This window comes from Mus caroli, chromosome 15 (genome assembly GCF_900094665.2).
Source record: "Mus caroli chromosome 15, CAROLI_EIJ_v1.1, whole genome shotgun sequence".
Classification (NCBI taxonomy): Eukaryota; Metazoa; Chordata; class Mammalia; order Rodentia; family Muridae; genus Mus; species Mus caroli.
Window position 1 is genome coordinate 78954586 of NC_034584.1, and position 25303 is coordinate 78979888.

Consider the following 25303-nt stretch of genomic DNA (forward strand, 5'->3'; position numbering starts at 1 on the left):
AAACCCTGTCTCGAAAAACCAAAAAAAAAAAAAAAAAAAAAAAAAGACTCCTTCTGCAGCTGATCAACTGAAGATTAGTTTTGGGAGCGTCTCCAGTACTAGGCCACAGACTGCTAGGGGCAGGTGGTAAAGAAGAGCCAATGTGCCACTGGCTGGCCCCTCACAGGGACACGAGGAAGGAGGAGACCCCACCTGCACGTCAGATGGACACAGGTGAACTGGGATGACTGAGAATGGAAGGGAGACTGTGGTCCCCCAGGAGCGGCTGCAGGAGCAGTGGGTGCCCTGATGTGGGGTGGCCCTCATCAGTGTAGCCCTGGGGGAGGACGCACAGCCCTCGGTTGCCCTGCACTCACGCGGTTGTCGTACACCTTCTTGAGTGCTTCGTATCGGATGGAGCCCTGAAAGATGACACCCTGGAACGTGTTGGTTTTGTCGCTGGCGACCAGCTCAACGCAAACCATCTCTCCTTCCCCCACAGTCATGTCACTAAACACCTGAGGGCGGGGACAAAGAGACGGAGATGGCAAAGTCAAACATCAGTGCCACCACCCAAACCACACCCTGACCTGGCCGAGGGGGCGGACGCTAGTCAGAGTCTGGCCACCTGTCATCCTGGTACTAGACGGGCCGAGGAAGAAGGATCAAGGAGTTGAGGTCAGCCTGAGGTGGATAGGTCTCAAGACGAGAGCAGAGGCAAGGGAAAGCACAAAGGGGTCTCCACGTACAGAGGAGAGGCCAGGCACTGGCCCACAGTCACCCACTGTTCACCACCTCACCTCACCTCAACCCTTGCCCCAAGTAGAAACAGCCTCACAGTGGGGCAGCAGCGTGCAGTAGCAGGGGGTTGGGACTGGAGGAAGAGACCCCACTCCACACTGAGTCACTGGCTAGACCAGCATCTGACTTCCTGATGTCATTCAAGCTACAAGAACTATGGAGACACTTGGGGATCTCCTTCGTCACAGCCCAGTCAAGCCCATCTTGCTGTGAGCTTGGCTGTCCAAAACTAATGTGACTGCCTTCCTGGGATAACACCAACTGGACTGAGGCAGTGCCACCCCATCCTACCGCCTTTCTGAGCTGCTGTTCCTGTATCTGACATCCAGGTGTGAGCTTCAAGGTGAGAGACTCAGAGCAATCACATGTGCAGTGTGAGCCCAGGGAGGCTACCTCACTTCCTGAGCCTCAGATACCATAGCTGTGGGGGCCCTGAAAACCATGCCCACGTTCACGGGACTTCCAGGAACCATGGCTGTCTCTGGGCAAGCACTAGGATCCCCAACATGCATGCATGCGTGCGCGTGCGCGCACACACACATACTCACACTCACGCACACACACACACACACACACACACACACACACTCACACTCACACCAGCCTTGGCTGAGAAGAGGAGGGGGAAGAGGATGGCACCACCCCCGTCCCCTCCGGGCATCCGTGAATTAATGTATGTGGGGCACATTTTCCCAATCTTGAAACAAAGACTTGGCCATAAAGCTGACAGTTCCTCCTCTCTTACACCCTCGGCAGGGTGGAAGCAACCATTCTCAGAGCAGCAAATGACTCCCGGTCAGGCAGCACACTCCCACTCATCAGTCCTCAGGTCATTGACCCTGACACTTAAGTAGGTCACGAGGTCATGACAAGCAAACCTAGGCTTAGAACAAGTACACCCCTGCGGTGGGGAGCTCCGTTGGCTATCACCCAGACACACTCCTCCCAGTTGCCCATGTCTCCTAGGAGGCTTTGCAGGCCCTCAGCCTGGCACCCCCAAGAGGGGAGGAAGGGGAGAGTGGCCCGCGGTGAGCACTTACCTCCTCAAAGCTGTCAATCATGAAGAAGATGTTGGGGTAGCTCATCTTGGACTCTTCTCCTTTGCTGTCCATGGGGTGTTTGCTGGGGGAGGCAAACACTTGCTAAAAGAAAGCAGATGGAAGAGCTGAGAAGCTGGCCTGGATGGAGGCCTAGAGCCACCACAGAGACGGGCCAGGGGCTCTCGATGCTCAATCGCTCAATCGGTCCCCAGCCAGGGACGTGCTCTCCAGGAGCCGGGAGGCTGGCAGGAGGGAGGGGCTCACCTGGGACTTCTTCCTGTGGATGTGGATGTCACCCCCGTCGGCACGCGTGCACACAGCACAGGTCACCATGTAGTCCAGCTGGAAGGAGACGCAGTCAGTGGGGGGCAGAGGGGGACTGCTGCCTCCCGGTCCCATGAGCATCCCTCATCACCACCCATACCTTCTGCAGGATGAGGTTCAGGCAGACGCTCTCCTCCCAGTCGATGTCAGGATCTCCCAGGCCCGGAAGCTTCTTAGAGTCTCTCCGGTACACTTCTACCTCCACCTCGGGCTCAGCCTCAGCCTGTGGCACAGGACACAAGTGAGACTCTAGGGACCTCCTGCTCCCTAATCACGGCACCAGGCTGGCGGTAACACACAAAGACCCTCCCCCTCCCCAGCCCTTGTACCATCTCTCTTCTCCTTGGAACCCTAGTTGTCTGACCTGTACAATAGAAAACATGTTTTCCTCTCAACATTGTGATAATTAAGACCATATTTCCCAAGTTCCCCATGACAGTAACGTCTACTGGGCTCACAGTGGGCAGCAGAGGCTAGTCTACATGTTGTACTAATGATTAACCTTTTATCTGCAAGGAAGATACCACTAATGCCTCTATAACTGATGAGGATCAAACAAGCTACAAACCACATACCACACACTCATCAGAGAGAGACCAGAGCCCATCTACCCTTACACCAGGCCGGAGAGGCATTAAGGAGTCAGAAGCAGCCCGTCCTGTAGGGGTCCTAAGCCCAGGGTCCTAACCAAGCCCAGCAGGTTCAACTCCAAGAGGCAACAGTCACCTTCTGCAGGGGCACGGATCTGTGCGTGTGCGTGTGCGTGTGCGTGTGCGTGTGCGTGTGTGTGTGTGTGTCTGTCTGTCTGTCTGTCTGTCTGTCTGTGCACCTGAGATCCACACAGAGGTAGGTGCCTCTGTACAGTAGGGCACACCACAGGGGTGGGACTCCTGTCCTCCACTGTCTGCGTTTCTGTGGGAAACGCCCAAACTCAGGTGGGAGCCACCACTCTGCCTGCTTGGCTGCACTCCACCTCTCTGATTGGTTGCTCTGTGCTTTAACACTCATCTTGTAGCGGGGCGTGATGGCGCACACCTTTAATCCCAGCACTTGGGAGGCAGAGGCAGGCGGATTTCTGAGTTCGAGGCCAGCCTGGTCTACAGAGTGAGTTCCAAGACAGCCAGACACACCCCCCCCCCCCCCCCCACACACAGACACTCAAAAAAAAAGCGAGAAAAAAAAAAAAAAAAAAAAAAAAAAAAAACCACTCATCTTGTTTACTCCCGCAGGAGAACCCACACAGGCAGGTGTGCATCTGTCCCTGGCTCAGTGCAGGGTGGGGAATACCTGTGGCATAACTGCACTCCTGTGGTAGGTGGGTCAGTGGGGTAGTGGCATAGTGTCACCAGAATACGCAGGGAACGGCTCAGACACCCACACACAGGCCTGCAGGTGGGTGGCGTGTACACTCAAGAAACAGCACACAGTAACCAGACTCACACAGCCGCCTATGTCAACACACACTGTCCCAAATAAATGACTGAGAAGCAGTCAGAAGATACACTGCAGCTCTGCATGTTGGCTCAGACAGGAATGATCCACCTGTGTGGCAGGAGTCACATCAACCTGAGCACCTTGGCATGTACATCACAATCAAGAAAAGCTATCAGCTGAGTGTGCTGGCCCACACCCTTAAGCCTAGGACTCAGGAGACAGAGGCAGGCAGATCTCTGAGTTTCAGACCAGCCTGGACTACTTGGAGTTCTAGGACAGCCAGGGCTGTGTAGTGAGATTCTGACTCATACACAAAAGAAAGCTACCAAAGGAGAAAACCCGAGACTAGACGGTGTGAGACCACAGAACCCTCACAGCTTCTGAGCTTTGGCTTACCAAGTGGGTTTAGTGCAATCTGTACCCTAGGACTGCTGAGGGTGTCAATAGGAGGCCACCAGCATAGACGAGGGCACAAACAGATGCCAGTGCCCACACCACCAAAACCAAAATGGGTTGCTGAGAACAGGGAGTGTTTTTGTCCAGGGGTGGCATGAGGAGATGGGGCAGAGAATCCAGGGCACACTGGTGAAACCAGGTCTGGATCCCCAAGGTGATCCTGGAGCAGGGCGTGGGAATTCCAGCACTCCGTGCTCACCCACACTGCAGTTATGGCTCTGCCCACCCACCCTCCTCTGCTAGGCAGGGAGCCTGGTTGGTTGCCATGACAACCAGCACTAGCAGGATGGGAAAGGGTAGGAGGCAGCTGGTCAGTGCTGCAGAACACTCCTAGTGCGCAGACGCTAGAGTCCACATCTCAGCAGCCCTGGGATCCTTGGTGGGTTGGGGTTCTTGGCTGTACCTCCATTCAGGCCACACTACAGACTGCCGGGCTGGAAAGTATGTCCAGTATGGGTAGGTTTGAGCTTTGCCTGATCCTAGGCCTGGCCCTCCAAGCCCTGTACCAGACATCATCCAGTCCCCCCTGGATTCCATTCAGAATTGCAGGAGGCCAACCAAGCATAAGTAGGATGTATGGGGATGGGGAGAGGAAGGCATTTCCCAATGCCTGTGCAAAGCCATCTGAGCAGGAAGACTGGTTACTCTTGGTCTCACTCCATTGGCGCTCAGTGACTTTTCTTTCTCCCTGCACCTATCACTCCGAGGTCACGGTGCCCTGCTGGCACTGTCACAAACTATCGCTCACTCGGGGTATAAACACATCCTGGGTCAAATGAGCCAGGCTTCCCTCCCCCACCATGAAAGTCCTATACCTGCTCCAGGGTATGTCTTCAGCGCAGCTGTCCTACAACCCTGTACACAGATGCCACCTCTTTTGTGGTCCCCACTATATGCTGCTGTCTGTCTGCCCCGTGAGGGTTTCCCAAAGACAGTGGCCAGCCTGAGTCATTTCTGTATCGGTGCTGAGGAAAGAGCCATTTCCATGTGGCTCTTACTCAATGCTCCGTTCAGGCTGGCTCCGCTGACCTCAACACCCAGTAAATGTTCATGAGTGCCTCAATGCAGCCCCAGGGTCCACTCACTGTGCTCCTTCATCTAGGGCCCAGGGCTGCACCCCACAAAGAGTGCAACTGCTGCACTTCTCTTCCACCCAAACACTATTCTCTACGTGTCTCACTTTCCTCTCCAGCCAGCCACACGGTACACATAGGCCTATCCCCCACATCCTGGTCTCTCCCAGATCTGCCACGCAGGATCCCCCCTAAAGACAGTGCCTTGCGTGTGCCTGTCCTGAGACCCACAGGAAGGAGCCTCTGGAGCCAGAGATGAGGTCCATAGTCTTGCTGCTCCAGGGCCTGCACCCCGAGGTAAACGTCGGGTGAATGTAGTGCCCACGCCCAGGGTGTATTGGTGCAGCTCCAACAGCACGCAGAGGCTCCCTAGCACCTATCCCTTCCTGCCAACAGCACCTCTGCTTGCATCAACCCCAAACATCCCAGCCTCCACCTATCTAACAGGGGCTCAGCCCCTACAGACCATCTATTCCAAGTCCCAGAAGTGTGTGGGTCTGGACCACAGCCATAATACTGATCAAGGAGAGAAGCTGGGCTGGAACTGCATATCAAACAAGAGGGGTGTAAGGGGCAGGAGGAGCCCAGAGCTAGCTTTCCTCTTGAGAAGGTTCCTGCCTCTCATTGGTGCCACTAGCAAGGGTTGCAAGATGAACCTACCAATCAGGTCTCAGCTTTTGCTCTTCCACAGAGCATCTCCTGCTCTACCCACCTGTCTGTCACTCCTGGGCCCTAGTACAGCATCACCCACTTCTCCAGGTCCTACGCTCCTCTGGCTCTTCTCTCTGGCCAGTGGTCCATGGGCTCTTGCTGGCAAGGGAAGCACCAAAGGCCTCCTTTGCAGCAAGCACCCAGGTGTGTCCACTCACAACCAATGTATTCTGTGGATGTGCAGCCGTATGGCAGGAAAGGGCTCCCAGCACTCACGTGTGTGAACCATAACTAAGAAGCCTTGGAGCCTGAGTCTCAAGGCTCTCGGGGGAACACAGAAACAGAAAGGCTCTAAGTCCTACACAGGTCTCACAGCTGACCACTCTTGGGCCTTGAAGGCAAACAAAGTATCCCCATGTTTAATATGGGGGCCACTTAAACATTCTATAAGCCACTCAAAATTCTGTAAAGAGAAGAACACATGCAAAAAATCTGTCTCAAGAGCTCCACACACGACCACGTGAAGCGCCCTGGTGACTCGCTTCCCCTCAGCCCTGTTTCCTCATCTGTCTTGCTGCCCAGTTGGTGGAAGTTTAGGAGATCAAGCAGAGCCCTGAGTGATTCCCCTAGTTTATAGTAAGAGCCGGAGAAGGGCAGCATCATCCCCAGCATCCTGCCACTGCCCTGCCTACTCTGGGGAGTAGCCCTGGACTTGGGGCTCAAAGCCCTGACCCTCCCTTCACTCACTCACTGTAAGAGGCTGGCCTCAGATTCCTCAAAGCTACAATCACTGCCTTTTGGGATCATGGCAAAAATAAAACGTGCTGGCTGCTCAGCCTGAATGCTGCAGAAGGTTCATAGCACAGGTGTGTGGTTCGGGATTGTGGGGGAGGGGAGAGGAGGGGAGGGGAGGGGGAGGGGTTGCCCACCTTCCTCCCATCGATGGTGCCCTCGTTGCCTGGGTAGGCTCGCTTCCTGCGCACGTAGAAGAGCATGTCATCCTGTCGGGGAGCCAGTTTCTCCATGAAGTAGGTAGAGAACATCCACGTCCAGAAGACGATGCGGTCATCCTTGAAGCAACCTACAGGAAGGGGCCAGAGAAGTGAGAAGGGGCCCTGTTGGCCCTGGCTCTGACCTGGGCCAAGCCTGGTCCTCCCCACCTGCATTTCTGGTCAGAGATCTGACAAGGCTGGGATGTGCTGCTCCTTCTCCCTTGGTGCCTCCCGCCCCCACCCACGGGCATCACGGAGGCCAGGGATGCCTCCCCGGAGTAGGACTCCACCCAGTGGCAGCCTAAGAGCCAGGCCCCCACTGCCGAGCAGACTTCAGCCTCCGGATGAATCAGTGGCTCCTGGGGAAAAGGAAAATGTAGGAGCTGTAAGGACGTCACTGGCTGGCTGGCCAGGCTGCAAGGAGAAAGGCTTTGCTGGGGAAATCTTCACTGCAGACATCCCTAGCCCTCCCCCTCAGGCTGCGGCAATCCCAAGGAGAACCCGACTTAAAGGGCCAGCAGACGCATCTGAGCTGCAGGCAGGAAGGCCCTGAGAGGATGCCAGGTTGATCCCCACTTGATTACTCCAGACTTTTTATTTAAAATGCTATTTCTGCGTGATAAATGAAATATGATTTTTTTTTTAACCAGAAAGAAAGGAGAAAAAAACCCACTAGTTTTGGTTAGCAAAATCTGGGTTTCCTCTTCAGAGGCCATGTGGCTAAGCTGAACCACAGGCTCCTTTCAGCTACAGGAAGACGAATGGCTCCCAGCTGAAATGGCCAGAGCCTGGCACAGAGTAGGTCACCTTTCCACCCCTCCCACCTGTCTAGATCAGTGGTCCTTAATCGGTGGGTCACAACCCATTTGGGGCCGAACAACCCTTCCCCAGGGGTCTCCTAAGACCATTGGAAAACAGATATTCATATTATATTTATAACAGTAGCAAATTACAGTTGTGAAATAGCAACAAGAATAATGCCGGGTGGTTTTTGTTTTTGTTTTTGTTTTTTCAAGACAGGGTTTCTCTGTATTGCCCTGGCTGTCCTGGAACTCACTTTGTAGACCAGGCTGGCCTCGAACTCAGAAATCCGCCTTCCTCTGCCTCCCAAGTGCTGGGATTAAAGGCGTGCGCCACCACCGCCCAGCAAGAAGAATAATGTTATGGCTGGGCGTCACCACAGCATGAGGAACCGTATTAAAGGGTCAGAGCATTAGGAAGGCTGAAAACCCTGCCCTAGATGGGTCATCATCCTATGCTGCTCAACTCCTTAAACTCCTGAGTTTCTTTCTTTCCCTATTTCCCAGGAACCATAGAGAACTGGTCCTAGTGCCTTGCTTCTGAAGGGAAGGTCTACCATGTATGACACCCTCCACTGTCATCAGAGGTAGTCAGTGGCCAGACCAGGGGCTGATGGCAAGCAGAAGGCGCCAGCCACACCACAGAGCCCCTGCCCTCTGACAGCAGTGTGTGGTCCACCCATTCCTGCCTGGCGGGACACATGAGCGGTGGGAGGGGTCAGGGTCGGGGTCAGCACACCTTGCCAGCCTCCAGTGAAGGTGGGGGCAGGCTCACGGCACAGAGCAGTCACATCCACTGGCACTGGAAATTCCTGCCTCCTTTTTGCATCCCGCAATGTCCAGCCATGCGCACACGGTGAGATGAAGCAAAAACTTCTCTGGCCTGACAAAGCAGGGGCCTGTGACTTTCGTCCTGGATATGTCACAGCCATGCAGTTCACAAGTAGCAGTCACAGAGGAAAGCATTGCCCTTTCTCTTGAATACATACGACTGTGGGACTTGAGTGCTGAGACTTAAGGCTAGGTACTTGCTGAGCATGGGCAAGGTCAGGGGCTCCATCCCCCGGACCACAAAGGGCCACCTGGCAGTGGCTTCTAGGGCATCCAGGCAATCCAAACCATCAACAAAACACTAGCAATGACCTTAACCACAAACCAGTTAGGCAAAGAACCATGTGGACTGTTACTGTAAATCCTGTCACTCAAATGCCCCCACCTCATTTCACAGAATAGGCTCAAGGATGTGCCCTGGGTCCCAGAGCTGGAGACTCATCTGCCAGATGGCCATACTCAGGCCTTGGAAAATCTGTGCTCAACAACTTGTTGAAAAGGAATCAGCCACAGATGCCGAGTGGGCAGGCTGCTGGCAGGTCCAGGGCACCAGGAGCAGAAGCTGGGAAGGTCCTTATTTAGGGCAGGGGCTGGCGGGGGCCAGGCAGGGCCAGGCAGGTCCCATCCCTATTCCACAAACTCCAGCAGTGGAGCTGGAGCGATGGCTCTTTCAGAGGACTGGGGTTTGATTCGTAGACCCACATAAATCAGCTAGCCATCACCTATAACTCTAGCTCCAGGGGACCCAGCGACCTCTTCTGGCCTCTGTGGGCACCTTCATTCCCATGTACAAACACACACATAAACGCACACACAGTTGAAAATCATGAAACAAATCTTTAAACCTAAGCCTTATTTATGATGTGGGTGCCTTTCTCTACCCTTCTGTATCACTCTTTTTTTTTTTTTAACATTTATTTATTTGTGTGCATGTATATGAGATGTGTATATCAGGCTGTGGTGCACGTGTGGAAGTCTGCTCTGTTCTTTCACCATGTGGGCTCTGGGAATGGGGGTGGGGGGTACTCAGGCCATCTGGTTTCAGCAGCAAGTGTCCTGAGCCACTAAGCCATCTCCCTGCCCTCCTTGTCTCTTTCATCGGGAATCTTCCTATCTCACCTCTCAAATGCTGGGGATTAGAAATGTGAGCCAGCATGCCTGGCCTAAATGGTATTTTTATTTTATTCCATGTGTTTAAATGTTTCACCTGCATGTATGCCTGGATACCACATGTGTGCGTGGTGCCCAGAGAAGCCAAAGAGGATGTCAGATCCCTTGGACTAAAGTTATAGCCATCTTTGAGCTACCACATGGGTTCTGGGAATTGAACCCAGGTCCTCTATAAGCGCTACTTGTGTTCTTACTGGTTGAACCATCTCTCCAGTCTTCTGAATGGTATTTTTTTTATTAGATATTTTCTTCATTTACATTTCAAATGCTATCCCAAAAGTCCCCTATACCCTCCCCCTGCCCTGCTCCCCTACCCACTCACTCCCACTTCTTGGCCCTGGTGTTCCCCTGTACTGGAACATATAAAGTTTGCTAGATCAAGGGGCCTCTTTTCCCAATGATGGCCGACTAGGCCATCTGCTACATCTTCTGCAGCTAGAGACACGAGCTCTGGGGGTACTGATTAGTTCATATTGTTGTTTCACCTATAGGGTTGCAGGCCCCTTCAGCTCTTGGGTACCTGAATGGTATTTTTAAAGGAACAAATTTGCCTTCTTAAAAATGTCAGATGCGTATAAAGCTATCTTGACTCAGTCCTGTCTGCCTATGTTCAACTAGAAAATAAGGTGATTGTCCACAGAGAGGCTAGTACACACATGTTCACAGGAGTTTTCCTAAGAGCCCCAAAGTGGAAGCCAGAAAGTAGACACCACACGGCCAAGCCGGCCAATGTCTTACAACTCCCATAGCACCACAGAGGGATCCGAAGGAATCAGAATTACCATGTACACAAGTCTGGCTCATAAGACTAACTTCTGTGTGATTAAATTCTCATGGCATTTCAGAAAAAGAAAAAAAAAAGTGAAGAAAAGCAGGTGATGGTGGTGACATGGGTGTGACTGTGACACTTGTGACCCAAGAACTCCAGAGTTTAAGGCCATCTGGCTTATAAGAGAAAAAAAAGCAGAGGTGTTTGTCTTAAAAAATAAAGTACTGGGGCTGGACATACGGCTCAGCAGCTAAAAGCACTGGGGCTGGACACACGGCTCAGCAGTTAGTGCACTGGCTGCTCTTGCAGAGGACCTGGATTCGGTTTCCAGTGGCCACCTAGCAGCTCATAACCATCTGCAACTCCATTCCAAGGGATCCAGTGCCCACCGTGGGGAACCAGCCTCTTTGGGCACTGCACAATATGGTACACTTATATACATGTAGGCTGAATACTCATACAGGAAAAAAAAATGAGCAAACCTAAAAATAACAAAGCAAAACAAAAAGAGTAACAAAAATAGATTACGCTCTGTGCTGCTAATAAAAACGAATAATGGAACAACTTTCAGGAGGTAGGGGAGGATTCTGTAACTATTGGCACTTGCCGAGAATTAGGTGAATTACGGTATATCTACTACACCAAATGTCTGTTGATCATTAGTTTACTCAAAGGTCTAGGAACCAAACCCAGGGGCCTCATTTGTGCTAAACAAGCATTCTATTCCTAAACCACATCCACAGTCACACCACCTTGTAAAGGCTGTGAAGGCTACACACAGACACAGGAATGTGGGCCATGCAGTCCTGGGCAAAAATACCAAACTCTACTCTGTTGTAGTCATGCCGACTGAACCACAAACCACAGGAAACAGGAGAGGCAGAGACAGAACGGTTGGGCAGCTGACTTTCACAGGTTGGTCACCCCTGGCCAGCGCTGGCCACCCTCTCGGCCTGACTTCCTTCTCCATAAACTACCTTTTGCCATAAATCTATGGCTTGGTGTCACCAGCCAGTAAGCATGAAGGGAGAGGGAGAAAGGCCTCTTCACAGGGAAGGGAAGACGGACACAGATGTTTTCCATGCCCACAGCTGGGCATGACAGATCTACCATAGAATTTCTGACTCCTGGGGACACTGAGCAATGCAGGCATTGAAATTCTACAGCATGGATCCTTGTCCCAGCTGTTCCACACACAGACTGCTCCTGCACCTCCCACATTCCCAGAATCATGGTGAGATCTGGGGTAAAATTCCTTACTGGGCTGATACTCCCTCTACATGGGGCAAGTGAAGAAACTGGATGCAGCTGTTTTGCGTACCTCTCTGGACAGCCTGAATAAAGTCCCTGGGTCACAGCCTCCCAGAATCCTTTGGTGCTGTGGTATGGCAACTGAGTGAACCCAGGAGGCAACTGAATCTTTTTAGCCTGCTGTTTCTTTCTCCCCTAGGTAAGCCCTTCTCCCTTTCTTTCCCCAGCAAGAGTTCCCAAGTCGAAGCCTGGGAGCTGTCAGTCTAGCATAGACCTTTCTAATCCCCAGAACCTTGTCTGTTTCTGGGCTGCAGCCACAGGTGCAGGTTTCAGTGAGTCCAGTGAGCCCAAACCTCAGGCTGGCAGACACAGCCTGAAGCTGAGCCACGCTCTTGGGCAGCACCACGGACAGCTCCCACTTGCCAGGCTCCTTCCTTCTTCCATGCTGGGGTCCTGGGGGGCAGCAAGGAGTTAGTTTTCCTTGCTCCTGGGACCTACAGGGGCAGACTAGGAGCAAGAGTGACTCTGGCCACACTGTCACCAAGCAATCGATTCACAACCTGTTTTATGATGAGTTCTGTCTAAGGCGTTCGATTTAATAATGAGTGGCTTGCTAATATCAGATGCATTCATTTCCAAACACAGAACACAGCCCTGAGAACCTGACTTCTCTGACCTGCGAGAGAATTCTGAGATCTGTCTGTGATGCTGTGGAGACCAGGATTCCCTCAGACAGATCTGTTGTTTACCATCTGAGGACACAGAAGCCAAGCGTCTGCTACCCTGTTCACTCCCAGCTGGAAATCTGTCAGGTGACAGTTTTCACCACTTTGCAATGTCTGCCATCCAGGAAGGCATTGATGTGGGGCTGCAAGCAACAGACTCACTGAATAGAACCCATGAATAGCTAGGGAAGAACTGACTAGAGCTGAAGGAGGAAATGGAGGCCGGAAACTTGCTTAGAAATTATTAGGTTACTTTTATTAGCAAAATAGCCCGAGCATCTGCCAGGCAGTCTAGAGAAGACGCTGGCTGATAATGCTAATGAAGCCCTGGGTCTCTTATCTGGAAGAGTACAAACTCTGCCAGGCAGGCAGGACAACCCTGGAAACCGCCCAGGAAAAGTAGTCCTGGTCTGACCTGGACTGACTATGTCAGTATTTCTACAATGCACATCTCCCCCACTTGCCCAGAGAACCAGACCTGGAGCTCCTGCCTCTGAGGAGCATGGGTAACTCCTCAGAGTGTAACTTGGGGCCATGCACCTGTATAAGCGAAGATTTCCACTCAGAACTGGTTCCCTTCTGTGCATTAGCCAGAACAGGTTGTTTGCTGTTATTACAGAGTTCTTGCTTTATCAACCTCAGTGTGCTTGATTTCTCACTGGGAAGGCATAAAAATATTATAACACACTAGTCGGCTCCAGATAGGGCTGCAGACCAGTTGTTCTTCCTGCCCAGCGACTTCTGATTCTCCTGAACTGATGGGTCCTCTACAGGCGGGGAGAGAGCACACATTCTCTCTCTGCCTCTATAGCAGCAGGTTCTCTGCTTCACTGTGCATCTGAGAGATGGTCTGCCAACTCCATCTTGGGTTCAGGCTTCATCTTAGAACTCCAGTTAACCAACAAGCCTGTACCAGTTTCCAGGTCACTCCCTGACAAACGCCAGTCAGGAGGAAAGCAGAAGTCACAGCTGTAAAGTTTATGGTTTGGCTCCCAGCACCAGTCAATCATTTTCTTTCTTGTTTTGTTTGTTTGTTTGTTTGTTTGTTTGTTTTTCGAGAAAGGGTTTTTCCGTATATCCCTGGCTGTCCTGGAACTCACTCTGTAGACCAGGCTGGTCTCGAACTCAGAAATCCGCCTGCCTCTGCCTCCCAAGTGCTGGGATTAAAGGCGTGCGCCACCACCACCCGGTAACAAATTCCATAATAGCCCCCCAATTGGATGTGTGTCAGGCTAGAAACCCCCTTGCTTGCTTGCGTGAAACTGGGTTCAGGCTTCACCTCCCTGCCCCATTCTACATCAGCGACAGCGGTGAGTCCAAGCCTGAATAAAGACCACAGCGACTGCACTGTAATCAGATCCTTGGTCCTTGGTGGTCTTTTGGGGTTTGTGACTGCTTCCTGAATGGGCACAACATCACAGTGGTGAGGTGACCAACAGAAGCAGCAGCTCCACAGTATGAGGCTGAGAAGGGTAATGATGACAGGGTGTGTCCCACACACACACACACACAGTTCATAGACCACTGTCACCGATTACCGCTTCAGAAGCCCCTGTCAACCTGAGGAGGTAAACCTCAGCATAGTGTGAACACAGTGTGTGTGTGTGTGTGTGTGTGTGAGAGAGAGAGAGAGAGAGAGAGAGAGAGAGAGAGAGAGAGAGAGAGATCAAATTTAGGGCTACACACACACACACACACACACACACACACACACAGGGGTGGGGTGGGGTGAAGCCGAGTCTCTCTACTGAGCCCTGGCTGTCCTGGAATTTGCTATGTAGACCAGGCTGGCCTTGAACTCACAGAGATCAACCTTCCTCCCCATCCTGAGTGATAGGATTAAAGGCATGTGCCACTCGCCCAGCTCTTTTCTTTTTACTGAGACATCGTCTTATATGGGCCAGGCTGGCCTTCACATTGCTATGACACGGGAACGGAAATGACCTGGAACCCCCTCTCCCTGACAAGTGTGGGCATGATAAGCGTACGGCGCCACAGCAGGTTTATGCAGTGCTGAGGAGCAAACTTAGGGCTTCATGCACACTACATAAACACTAGCAAATGAGCCACACTCCCGGCCCTAAACCTGCCTTTTTAAAAATAAAAATAAAAACAATCATAAGGCCTTAGAAATTGGTGGTTTGATGGTAAACTGAAGAGCTGAAACTCACACCCAGCCCCTCAAAACAGAACTTCCTTTTTCCAATATCCCACAAAGAGACATGCACAGAGCCAGATTCTTCTAGTGTGGTTTTCAACCTTCCTAACGCTGTGACCTTTTAATACACCTCATGTTGTGGTGATGTCCCTCCCCCCAACCATAAAATTATTTGTGTTGCTACTTTGTAACTGCAATTTTGCTATTGTTATGAACCATAATGTAAATATCTGTTTTCTGATGGTCTTAGGTGGCCTCCTTGGAGGTTGAGAACCACCCTTCTAGCTGCTAAATCATGAACCTAATCATGCTAAATCATGAGTCCCTGAGGTCACCTGAGGGCAGCTGACTCTCCCTGCCCTCTGAGCCCTCAAGAACACCTCTACCCTCCCTGCTACTGTGTGGGTGACCACAGCAAGCACTGAGCCACAAAGCGCTCACACTCGTGGGGGCGGCATGCTTCCTGTGCCAGGGTCCACTTCCCCAAAGAGGCCAATTCTACAGGCGCCAACTGTTTTCCACAGAGATGACCCCTCAAGCACTTACTAAGAAGGAAGGGAACAGGCTACCTTCTGAGTCTTCTCATGTGCTGCCCATCTCAGTTCAGAGCTGAGGCAGCCTCTGTGGAACAAGTTAAAATAGACTTGGTCCATGATACCTGCTGCCTGTTTGGGTAAGTGACTCAACCTCTCAGCTTCCCCATTAGCAAGATTAAGAGAAGGATGTCTACTCCCGAAGTGGCCATGGAGAAGACTGCATAAGATGCTCAAGGTACTGAGCAGGCATCCAGGAGACCGTCTAGGTCAGGGACCACTCTGTTGCTGTATTAGCTACCGACTCGGCAATTCTATCAGCTCACAAGTAACTCCAGCTTCTCGCCTGTGACTAGAGCCCACGAAACTTGCACATGCTTTGTATGAGGACCACTGCCCAAGGCAGCACACCTGGCACACACACTCAGTAAAACCACCAGTCAACCACAGTCACGGGGATCAACATGAAAATCTTACATGCAGAGCAGGTGTAGTGGCTAGTAGCCACAATCCCAGCATAGGGGCAGGAGGACCAGAAGTTCAAGGTCATCCGAGGCTATATGATAAACTCAGGACCAGCTGACACTACATAAAACCCTGACTCAAAATAATAACAAATTTATCACTAAGAACATGTTAATAGCTAAGCAGGATTTAATTAGCAGTGCAATAATAATCTGATACTAGGTCTATTGGTGTGTTCACATCTATTTATAGTTCAAGGGAAAACTAAGACTTGATCATAGATGCTGGGAGACCAATCACATTCAATTTCCATTGCTGATTTTAAGAAGTAGTGTCCTTGTGACTGGAAAGATGGCTCAGCAATTACCAGCACTTGCTGCTCTTGGAGGTTCAGTTCCCAGCACCCATGTGACAGCTTACAACTCCTGTTGGCACAGGAGATCCAGTGCCCTCTTCTAGCTACCACCAGCATCTGCACTCACATGCACATGCCTACACAAGACACAAACATACACATAATTCAAAATAGTAAAAATAAATCCTTTAAACTGAGAACAATTGCAGAAGATACTTAATATCAATCTTTGGTCCCCCACGAGCATATACAGCCATGTACACACCTATGCACACAGCCACAGGACCATGTACACACCCACGCATTCACACATGCACACACATGCACACCCTCACACATAACTGTGCATGTGTGCAGACACACACACACACACACCCTACACACGCCCACCCTGCCAGCATTCTCTACCCTACGCACTACCACTATCAAATAGAATGGGGGGCTGGTGAGATGTCTCAGTGGGTAAGAGCACCCGACTGCTCTTCTGAAGGTCCGGAGTTCAAATCCCAGCAACCACATGGTGGCTCACAACCATCCGTAATGAAATCTGATGCCCTCTTCTGGAGTGTCTGAAGACAGCTACAGTGTACTTACATATAATAAATAAATAAATCTTAAAAAAAAAAAACAGAATGGATTATTTTACCTTTTTATTTACTTATTTACAAAACATGGCTTTTTGCCTCAAAACACAAAATTATCAAAAAGAGGTCATTTATTCTGAGGCTGAGACACGCTTTAACCAAATCAAACTACCAGAACTTTGGTTCCCCGAAGCGCCCAGTCTTGCCTGTCTTTGGCCATGTGTTTATTGCTATACAGTCAATTCTTACAATAGTGTGGTACACAGGAACAATGAGTACTTATAAAGTCAATGGGCGAAGGAAGTGAATAAGGTGATTAATGAAAGCAGGGTGGTACTGGCAGACACTCCACGGGGGCTGGGGGTGTGTGGCTTGGTAGGTAAAGAGCTACTATACTGATAATGAAGACCCAGACTCATCCAAGTAAAATACCCCACGTGTGAGGATCAGAGGGCAGCGTGTGAGAGCCACTTCTCTTCTGTGATGTGGGTTCTGGGGACTGAACTCAGGTTGTCAGGTTTGGTAGCAAACACTTTTACATACTGAGCCGATGATCTCGATGGTCCTTAAAGACTGGGTTTTGGCAGAGGATGGTATTGGAGATCGAACCCAGGGCCTTATGAGTGCTGACCTAACATGCACTATACCACTAAGCTATGTCCCAAGCTAGGGTTGTCATTAAGAATCGTCTTACAGGGACTGGAGAGGTTAAGAGCACAGGCTGCTCTTCCAGAGGACCTGGATTCACTACCCAGCACCCACATGGCATCTCACAACTGCCTGTAACTCCAGTTCCAGAGGATCTGAGACATGCACACAGACATACAAGCAGTCAAAAGACTAGCCCACATTAAAATAAAAATAAGTACATCTTTTTTTTAAATTATCTTATATATTTTAAATTTTATATCTTAAGTTGATCTAAAAAAAATAAGCAAAAATAGCTGGACATGTTGTCTATATATGATCCCACCACTCAGGAGACTGAGGCAGGGGGATTGAGAATTAGAAGTCAGCCTTGATTACAAGGTAAGACCCCTAACTTAAAAATCAAACAGAAGGAACCAAGACAGGGATTCTGGAGATGGAAGTGCGTGCCACAAAGCAGGAGAACTCCCTCAGAACTTACATCAAAAGCCAGATGTGACAGTGTGGGCATCTGGTCCCAGCACTGGGAGGTGAGACAAGCTAGTCCCTGGGGCTTGCTGGCCTGTCTGGCTAGATCAGCAAGCCTGGGATTCAGTGAGGGGACCCTGTCTCAAAAACTAAAGACATGCAGCATCAACCTGCACACACCATGCATACACAGCCAAATTAACAAGGGACTGAGACAGTTCTAGCAACTACAGCTAGCAAATGCCAGAATTTAGTGCTACATAATTACTAGAAAATTGCTTACATCAGGAGAGCCAGAACACAGAAACTGAACATATATATATATATATATATATATATATATATATATATATATATATATAATTATCAGAACCTGGCATTTTGGGTTTGTTTGTAATGCATAGGAAGACTGGAGAAAAAAATCCAAATGTCCACAGTGGCTCTGGAGCATTCCGCCCACAAGTTTGTTGTCCGTACAGGCAAGGATGCTGCATCGGGGAGAGGGTGCCCAGGAACACAGTTGACCCCTGCAGGACTGTGGACCCAGCATCCACCCAGCACCCACCCCTGCATGGTGTGGAGCATCCCAAGTGCCTGCTATACAGGCTGCTGGCAGGTGGCGCTCGTAGCCAGGCAGGGGACAAGGGCTGGATAGGCAGCCCACCCTGGTCTAGCTGCCAGCAGCTATACAGTGAGGAGAGTTCAGCTCAGGGCTGAACTATAAGCTAGGTAGGCAAAGAGTAAGCAGAAGTGATTGGAGCTGCACTCAAGACCACTGCAGAGAAGCCTGGACCAAGGGAGGGCAGGGGAAGCCAGAGAAGTGAGGAACCAGAACACGAGGGGCAGACCTCACGGGCACTATGGCTGCTGGTTGGTGTTTACCCTCCAAGGATAAACCTCTAAACAGTCTGGTGAAGGGTGGGGGCACTCTCTGCTGTGGCACGTGCATGCTAGCACCTGGCCTGGACCCAACTGTGGGCTGCAAGGACAAGGTCCTCCAGAGAGTGCACCTGGTCAGCAATGGACACTGCTGGGCTCTGGATACCTCCCAACAGCAGAGGTCAGGAGGCCGACTGTCTTTGACAAGAGTCCAAGGGTAGCCCTTGGTCCCCTGAGCAGGATGAATAGGCTTTTGTGGCCTCAATAGGCCTTTTATCATCTTGTGCCTGGGTACTGAGGGCCCTCGTTCCCTGGGGCACAAAGCACAAAGAAGCTGTCCTAGGAAGTCAGGCTGCCCTGATGAGGTCCTGGATGAAGAACTGGTCAGTCGGGTCCCACATGAGCAATCCCAAGGGAAGTGGGGTGTGGATGACTCGGATGTCCAAGTCAGGTTGAGCTGGTCCTGTATCTTCTTCAGGAAGTTCAGGCTCTCTCACCACATGACCCACGCTCTCCAGATAGCACCCACAAGTCTGCCCTTCACTCCCCAAATACAGTAGCCAGCCCTGACCCCTGTCCCCTGACTAAATACCTCCACAAAGGCCACACCTCCCTCAGCAGCAGTATTTGTTCCCTGTGAGAGTAGCTGTGACCTGTGAGAGTAGCTATATCCTCAGTTCCTGGGGTCTGTCTGTCCACTCATCCCCAACTCCAGGCTGCCTCTGATAGGCAGCACCTTTCCAAACATGCTAAATGCTATCTGCACCCTGGGGCTAGATCCCCTTTGAGTGCCCACTCTGATCTTCATAGCATCTACCATGGACTTTATTCACATGATGGGAAACTGAGGCTCAAGGCCTGAGTCACCACCAGTCAGGCCCACCACTGCTGCTCTGTGGCAGGAATAGACCACTGCCACATACATCTGCCCACAAGGCCATACCTTCAGCCCTTTGCTCCAGCCTTGTCGTGGTGATTTCTTACTTCCTATCTGTGAGGGTCCTTGCATCTTGCTGACAGAGGTCACAGTAGGCAACCAGCAAATGTGACCTCAAACACATGAACATATGGTGCATTCTCCGAGACACTAAGGCAAATTTATACAGTGCCCAAACCACCATCAGCAAGAATACAAGGAAAATCCTCAGAGCCCTTGGAACTCCCTTAGAACCCGCTTCAATTAGGAAAGCAGATGCTGATGTCCAGGCTGCCCAGCAAGGTCATGGCTGATGCTCAGACTGCAGGCTGTCCCCATGCCTGCCCAGCGTGTGGGCTTCCTCTGGGGCAGCCTGCAGGATTCCAGCCCCCACAGAGCCATCCTTCATGCTTTCTCTGCAGCGGCAATGCCACAAAATTACCCACATGACCAGCACGGCACCTGCCATCACCACCCACAGCCCGCCTCCAGGCCACCGTGATACTCCCTGGAACATCTCACAAACTGAGAGGTCTCTAGATACAAACTCCCAACTCCGAGATCACCACCATAGTAGCTTTGTTTCCATGTAGAGAACTAGCTCCGTGACACTTCACAGGGCACTCTGACCTGGTGGGATCTGCGATTCAGCAACCCCAGCACCTCCACCTCCCTAGGCTGGAGGTTATTTTTGCATGACCTAGCCACTATTCCCCTCCTCTGGCTCCCACACAGGTACTACAGGGCAGAAGGTGGGTCACGGAACCTCAGAAGCCCACCCTCCCCAGCCAGTGCAGCCACTCCTTGACAGGTGCGACAGCCAGCAGCCGGGGCTGGGAATGTGGGCTTCACTCTCCATCTATTTCTTCACTCTATGCAAGGCTCTGGCCAGGATCCAGGCATCCCAGCTCCACCCATGTACCTGTATCTTGTCTACACTGGCTTGCTGCAGGCTCTGTAACCCCAAGTGCTATCCAGCCTTAGATCTTTCCCTAATTTCACAGTCACCTAGGCACCCCCTTTAGGAGGAAAACAAACCCAGACACACCTTTCCCACTGCCAGGTAGTCCTGGCAGGCTCCTCATCGCTCATTCAGTCCACAGCAAGCAATGTTCTCCTCCTGGACTGGCCCACTCCATCACCAACTCTCTCCTCTTCTCTCACTTCTGGGTCTACCCACCCTCTAAAGCCAGGGCTGGGTGCTTCCTTGTGTGACAACCCAGCAGAGGGCCACCTAGGAAAGAACAGGGCATCAAAGGCCCCTCTGATACAGACCTGTCCAAGTGTGAAAATGGACAGCCTGCAGCTCCAAGCCCAGGAGAGTTAGGTCCCTGCCTAAGGCCACTGAGAGTTTGAGCAACTGTCCCAATCCCCCTAAGTCCCACTGCATATGCCAACAGGGGTTACACTCCCTATAGAAAGATGCAGAGAAACCTCTCTGAGGGAGGGAGGGAGGGAGGGAGGGAGAGTGACAGAGAGACAGAGAGAGACACAGAGAGAGGTTTCAAACAGATGCCCTAGTCCTTCAGCAGAAAGCACGGCACAGGTCAAGGAGAGGTCTGTGCTGCTCAGAGCTCTCCAGTGAGCTCAGAGAACTCTCCTGGGTGCACCCAGGCTCCCCTGACACAGCCCTTGGAGGAGGATGACATCAGCTGATCGCAGCTGCAGCACCAGCTGAGGCTGATTCATCCCACCAGGCTCTCCATGGGGAGAGGACTCCCAGGAGAACCAAGCGGAGGGGTAGGAATCCTCTGGAATCCCAGCCCCACCTCCCTGCCTGGCAGAATCAGCACCTCCTGAGTCAGCAGCCCAAGCAGGCGACCCATGGCTCTCTCTGCCTGAGGCTCCAGCTCTCTCAGGATGGTAAGACAGCAGGACTCAGTTCCATGGTGCAGAGGGTAGAAGTGTGCCTCTCATTTGTCTTCCTTCATGTCTGTTGTCCCTGAACCTAAGCACACACATGGTGGCACTACTGATGGCTTCAAAGGTGGTGGCAGTGGCAGCAGCAGCAGCAACACTCAGGAAACAGAGGTTGCAGTCTCTTAAGTTTGAGGCCAGCCTGGTCTGCAGAGAAACCCTGTCTGAGAGAGAGAGAGACAGAGACAGACAGAGACACAGAGAGACAGAAAAGAAGGAGGAAGAGGAGGGAGGAAAGAAGGGAGGAAGGGGAGAGAGAGGGTAACAGGTTTCAAACAGAAGCCCTAGTTCTTCAGCAGTTGTGGCTTGATTCTCATTTGTAGAAGAGAAAACTGAATGTTGAGGGGAAGGAACTACAACCCAGCCCCCACAGTTCCCGCGGGCTCTTATCTGCCCCTCATTCCCCAAAGGTAGGCAGCAGTAGCCCATCTCACCCTGAATCAGAGAAATCTCTTTTCCTGTGGCTGTATTCAGAAGGATATCTCGCTCAAAGACCAGCTCCCCAAGACCTGACAACCTCTCCACTCAAGAGGCCTCTTTCACCAGCTCAACACTCAATACAGCCCACATCCCCTCACTCTGAGTCCTGGGGGAGTGAGCTGCAACTATGTCCACTGAGCTGGCACAAAGAAGGGACACAGTAAAGCTGACATGACACTGGAAGGGGTGGGTGAGTGGGGACAACAGAGAAGCCTGGTAACAGGAATCTTGCCCTGGGGACAGAAGGAAGGAGTGGAGGTCAGTTCCTGCAGTGTCAGGAAAAGGCTACAGAAGGGCCTTAAAGGTGAGGCTGTCCATCAGACAGTTCCAGGTAGAAGGAGATCAGAGTGTTGGGGTCCCAGGAACCCTGAGCCATGAAGAGGAGCAGGGATCACTACGAGGCCTCCTGCTCTGTAGGCATCAAGAAGTCATTAAAAGGGAGACAAGCAGAGCTGGCAGGTGGCTGCTGAGGGCAAGGCAGATGAAGACAGGTGACTGCCCAGCAACAACAAAGAAGCTTGAATCCCTGAGTGAAACGTGGGGCAAGGAAGGCTACCTCTGGGCTTATGGACATACACAGGGTGTTGTGGGAACTCTCCCTAGAGAAGAGGAAACAAATGTCTACCCCTTCCTTATAAGGCCCCAAGACAAACCCAAGGACCATTCCACCAAAGTCCAGCTTGAGGATCCAATGAGTCTATTGGACTTACCTACAAAACACGGGTTACACAAAAGCAACCTCGCCCCAGCATGGCTGACGTCTCTATTGCTGTACAGATGGAATCCCTCAGAGTTAACTTCCCAAGACCAAGAGACCATTTGACTGACACCAATTGGTATTTTTATTCAACTACCTTTCCTAAGACTATTATGTGCTTCCTTTGTTGGAGACTGGCTCTCACTTTGTAGCCCAGGCTGGTCTTGCACTTGCAGTAATCCTCCTGCCTCACCTCTCAACTGCTGAGATTATAGGTGTGAACCATCACACTATACCACGAACCAACACAGCATAAAACAGACAGCTTTAGCCCCATCACCTTGAGGAGGGCTCCGAGTCACGGGAACCCCCAATAAGCCTGTATACTTTTCTTGTGTTAACCTGCTTTCAATACTGGGATCTCAAGCAGCGTTCCTAAGATGGAGAACATTGTTCACATCAGTAAACAATGCTTACATCAGTAGAAAGGTCTGGATGTCTGGGCAGGACACAGGGCAGTGGAAAGAAACCACAGGTGTTACAGACCACCCTCTGTCCTCCTGCTCAGGCCCCTCCCTCTCCATGTTCTTAGAGGCAGCGGATCACAGTTTGGCTCTGCAGATACACACTGCAGCCACACATGCACATACACACTGGAGGGCGGGGTTATGGCTCAGGAGGTACAGCGAGTGTTTGCCTAGCATGTGCGAAACCTTGAGTTGCACCCTGGCAACACACAGAACCCAGTGTGATAGCTCACAGCTGTGATCCTAGCCCTCCAGAGGTAGAGAATGATCACAAGTTCAAAGTCATCCTCAGCTACACAGTGAGTTTGAGATGAGCCTGGGCTACATGAACAGCTCATCTAAAAAAATAAACAAACAAAAAGATGTGGGCTGGATGGGCAGGAACCGTAGAAGGTCAGACTCTCAAGGCACAAAGGTCTCTCGGGCTGCTGTTGCAAAGATATCTATGAAGCAATGCTTTAGAAAGAAGACAGGAGCCCATACCAAAGCCACCTCAATCAGCCAGTCTATCACTGAATGTCTGTGCCTTCAACTATAGGAACAGCAAGTGGGGGGGGGGGGGGAGACAGATGCATCCAGGTGAGGGCCCTTGGTAAAGGTTAGGCTTTTCCTACAGTCTGTAGGTAATCCCAGCTGTTGAGAGAAGATAGCTTTGGGTTCTCCTTTGAGCCATGTATGGAAGGTACTGTATACATTCAAAGCCCATCCAGACACTAGAGTTTCCAGTCGACAGTAACAGCACCACCACCCAACAAAGATGAAGACCCTCTCCCCATTCCACCACCACCCCCGTCACGTCTGAAGCAGACACTAGTCATTTATATATGCATTAAATAGCATCTTAAAGTCTCAGGGCCGAGTGTAGTGGCTCACACCTATAATCAACCCAGTCCTGGGCAGGAGGAGGTAGGAGGAGGAGGAGGTAGGAGGAGTGCCATAAGATCAAGGGCAACTTGCTCTACATAAATACCACAGCCCTTTCTCAGATAGATCAATAAATCCTAAAGCCAACTGGGGGCTTGTGTCATCTCTTGCCAGAGAAGGTTTGGAGCTGAGGAGACGGCTCAGTCAGAAAAGTGCTTTCTACACAAGCATGAAGAGAGGAGCTTCAGCTGGGTGAAGCACAAGCCTTTAATCCTAATACTCGGGAGACAGAGGCAGACTGAGCTCCGTGGGTTCAAGGCAAGCCTGGTCTTCTTCATACTGAGTTCCATGGCAGAGTCAGGGCTACACAGAGAAATGCTGTCTCTAAATAAATAAATAAATAAATGAGAATGTGTGAGAGAGAGAGAGAGTGAGTTTGTTTTATCCCAAGCACACAAGCAAAAGCTTGACATGGGAGACTATGAACCCAGTACCAGGGAGACAGACACAGGAAGATCCTCGAAGCTCACTGGCCAGCCAATCCAGCCAAATAGGTGAGCTCCAGGTTCGGTAAAAACTGGGGAAGATTCCTCCAGTTGACCCCTGACCTCCACAGGCTGCGTATGCACAATCACACAAACACATATCCACCCAAAAAGAGGAAAAGAATTCCAGAGTGAACTGTCAGGTCTCTGCCATAAGCCTGGCCTTCACAGAGGATCCTCCACTGGCCAGACAACCCCAAACCTGTAAGCCTAAACGAGTCCCTCAGCCCTCTGCACATCACAGGGACAGTTGGCGGACACCATCCAGCTGATACATCCCTGTTCTACTCTGCCTTTTTAAAATCCTGGAGCTCCTTCCATGTCTACATACTGTGGTCCTTTTTGCCCATGTGTAAAATAAGGAAACTTCACCTACTACCAATGGGCCTCGGTCTCTTCACCTGCCCACTGGGGATCCAGGAGGGAGTACTTAGGGCCAGGCACTTCTACTCTTGCTAGCTCTCATGGCCACATCCTGTGTGAGCCAGTTGGGATCCCCTTAGGGCCTCCTGTACCTGTCCCACCACCCCTGCTGGGGTCAAGGCTAGGCTGGCTGTATCCCAATACCCTCCTGCTGCATATCAGATCTTCAGACCATTCTGCTACCTGGCTCACACTAGGAGCCTAGGAGCATGTCTGAAGGCCATCCCTCAGGAGCTCTACCTACATACTCCCTAACCCATCCTGATGGGACAGGAGACCCAAGAGGGGGCCGTAGATTGCCTGTCCCTCGGAATGGTAGCAGCCAGGGAGAGGAGTGAGCAAAGACCACTTATGACAGCAAGGGGGGTAACAACTGTGCAAGGGGGCATCACAGACACCTGTCCACTTCTGAGCCTCAGTGGCAAGTGGCCCCATCTATGAAGTGGGGAAGGGGTTGGTAGATGGACAGGTCAGTAGGCACCAACCCTGAGTGTTGTCTTGATCACGCAGGAAACATGCTAACAGCAGAGACTCCGGGGCCCATGGAA

General features: G+C 51.4%; 1 protein-coding gene across 1 annotated transcript in view; it reads right to left on the reverse strand.

The window, feature by feature from the left end:
- The window catches only part of Kiaa0930 (KIAA0930 ortholog), a 41858-nt gene that overhangs the window by 9625 nt on the left and 6930 nt on the right, over nucleotides 1-25303 (reverse strand). Inside the window, exons 2-6 of the mRNA XM_021183788.2 lie at nucleotides 6688-6839; nucleotides 2245-2367; nucleotides 2085-2162; nucleotides 1821-1922; nucleotides 357-497 (exon numbers count right to left, since the gene is read on the reverse strand). Coding sequence (XP_021039447.1) covers nucleotides 357-497; nucleotides 1821-1922; nucleotides 2085-2162; nucleotides 2245-2367; nucleotides 6688-6839 — 596 coding nt within the window. The remainder of the gene's footprint in view (nucleotides 1-356; nucleotides 498-1820; nucleotides 1923-2084; nucleotides 2163-2244; nucleotides 2368-6687; nucleotides 6840-25303) is intronic.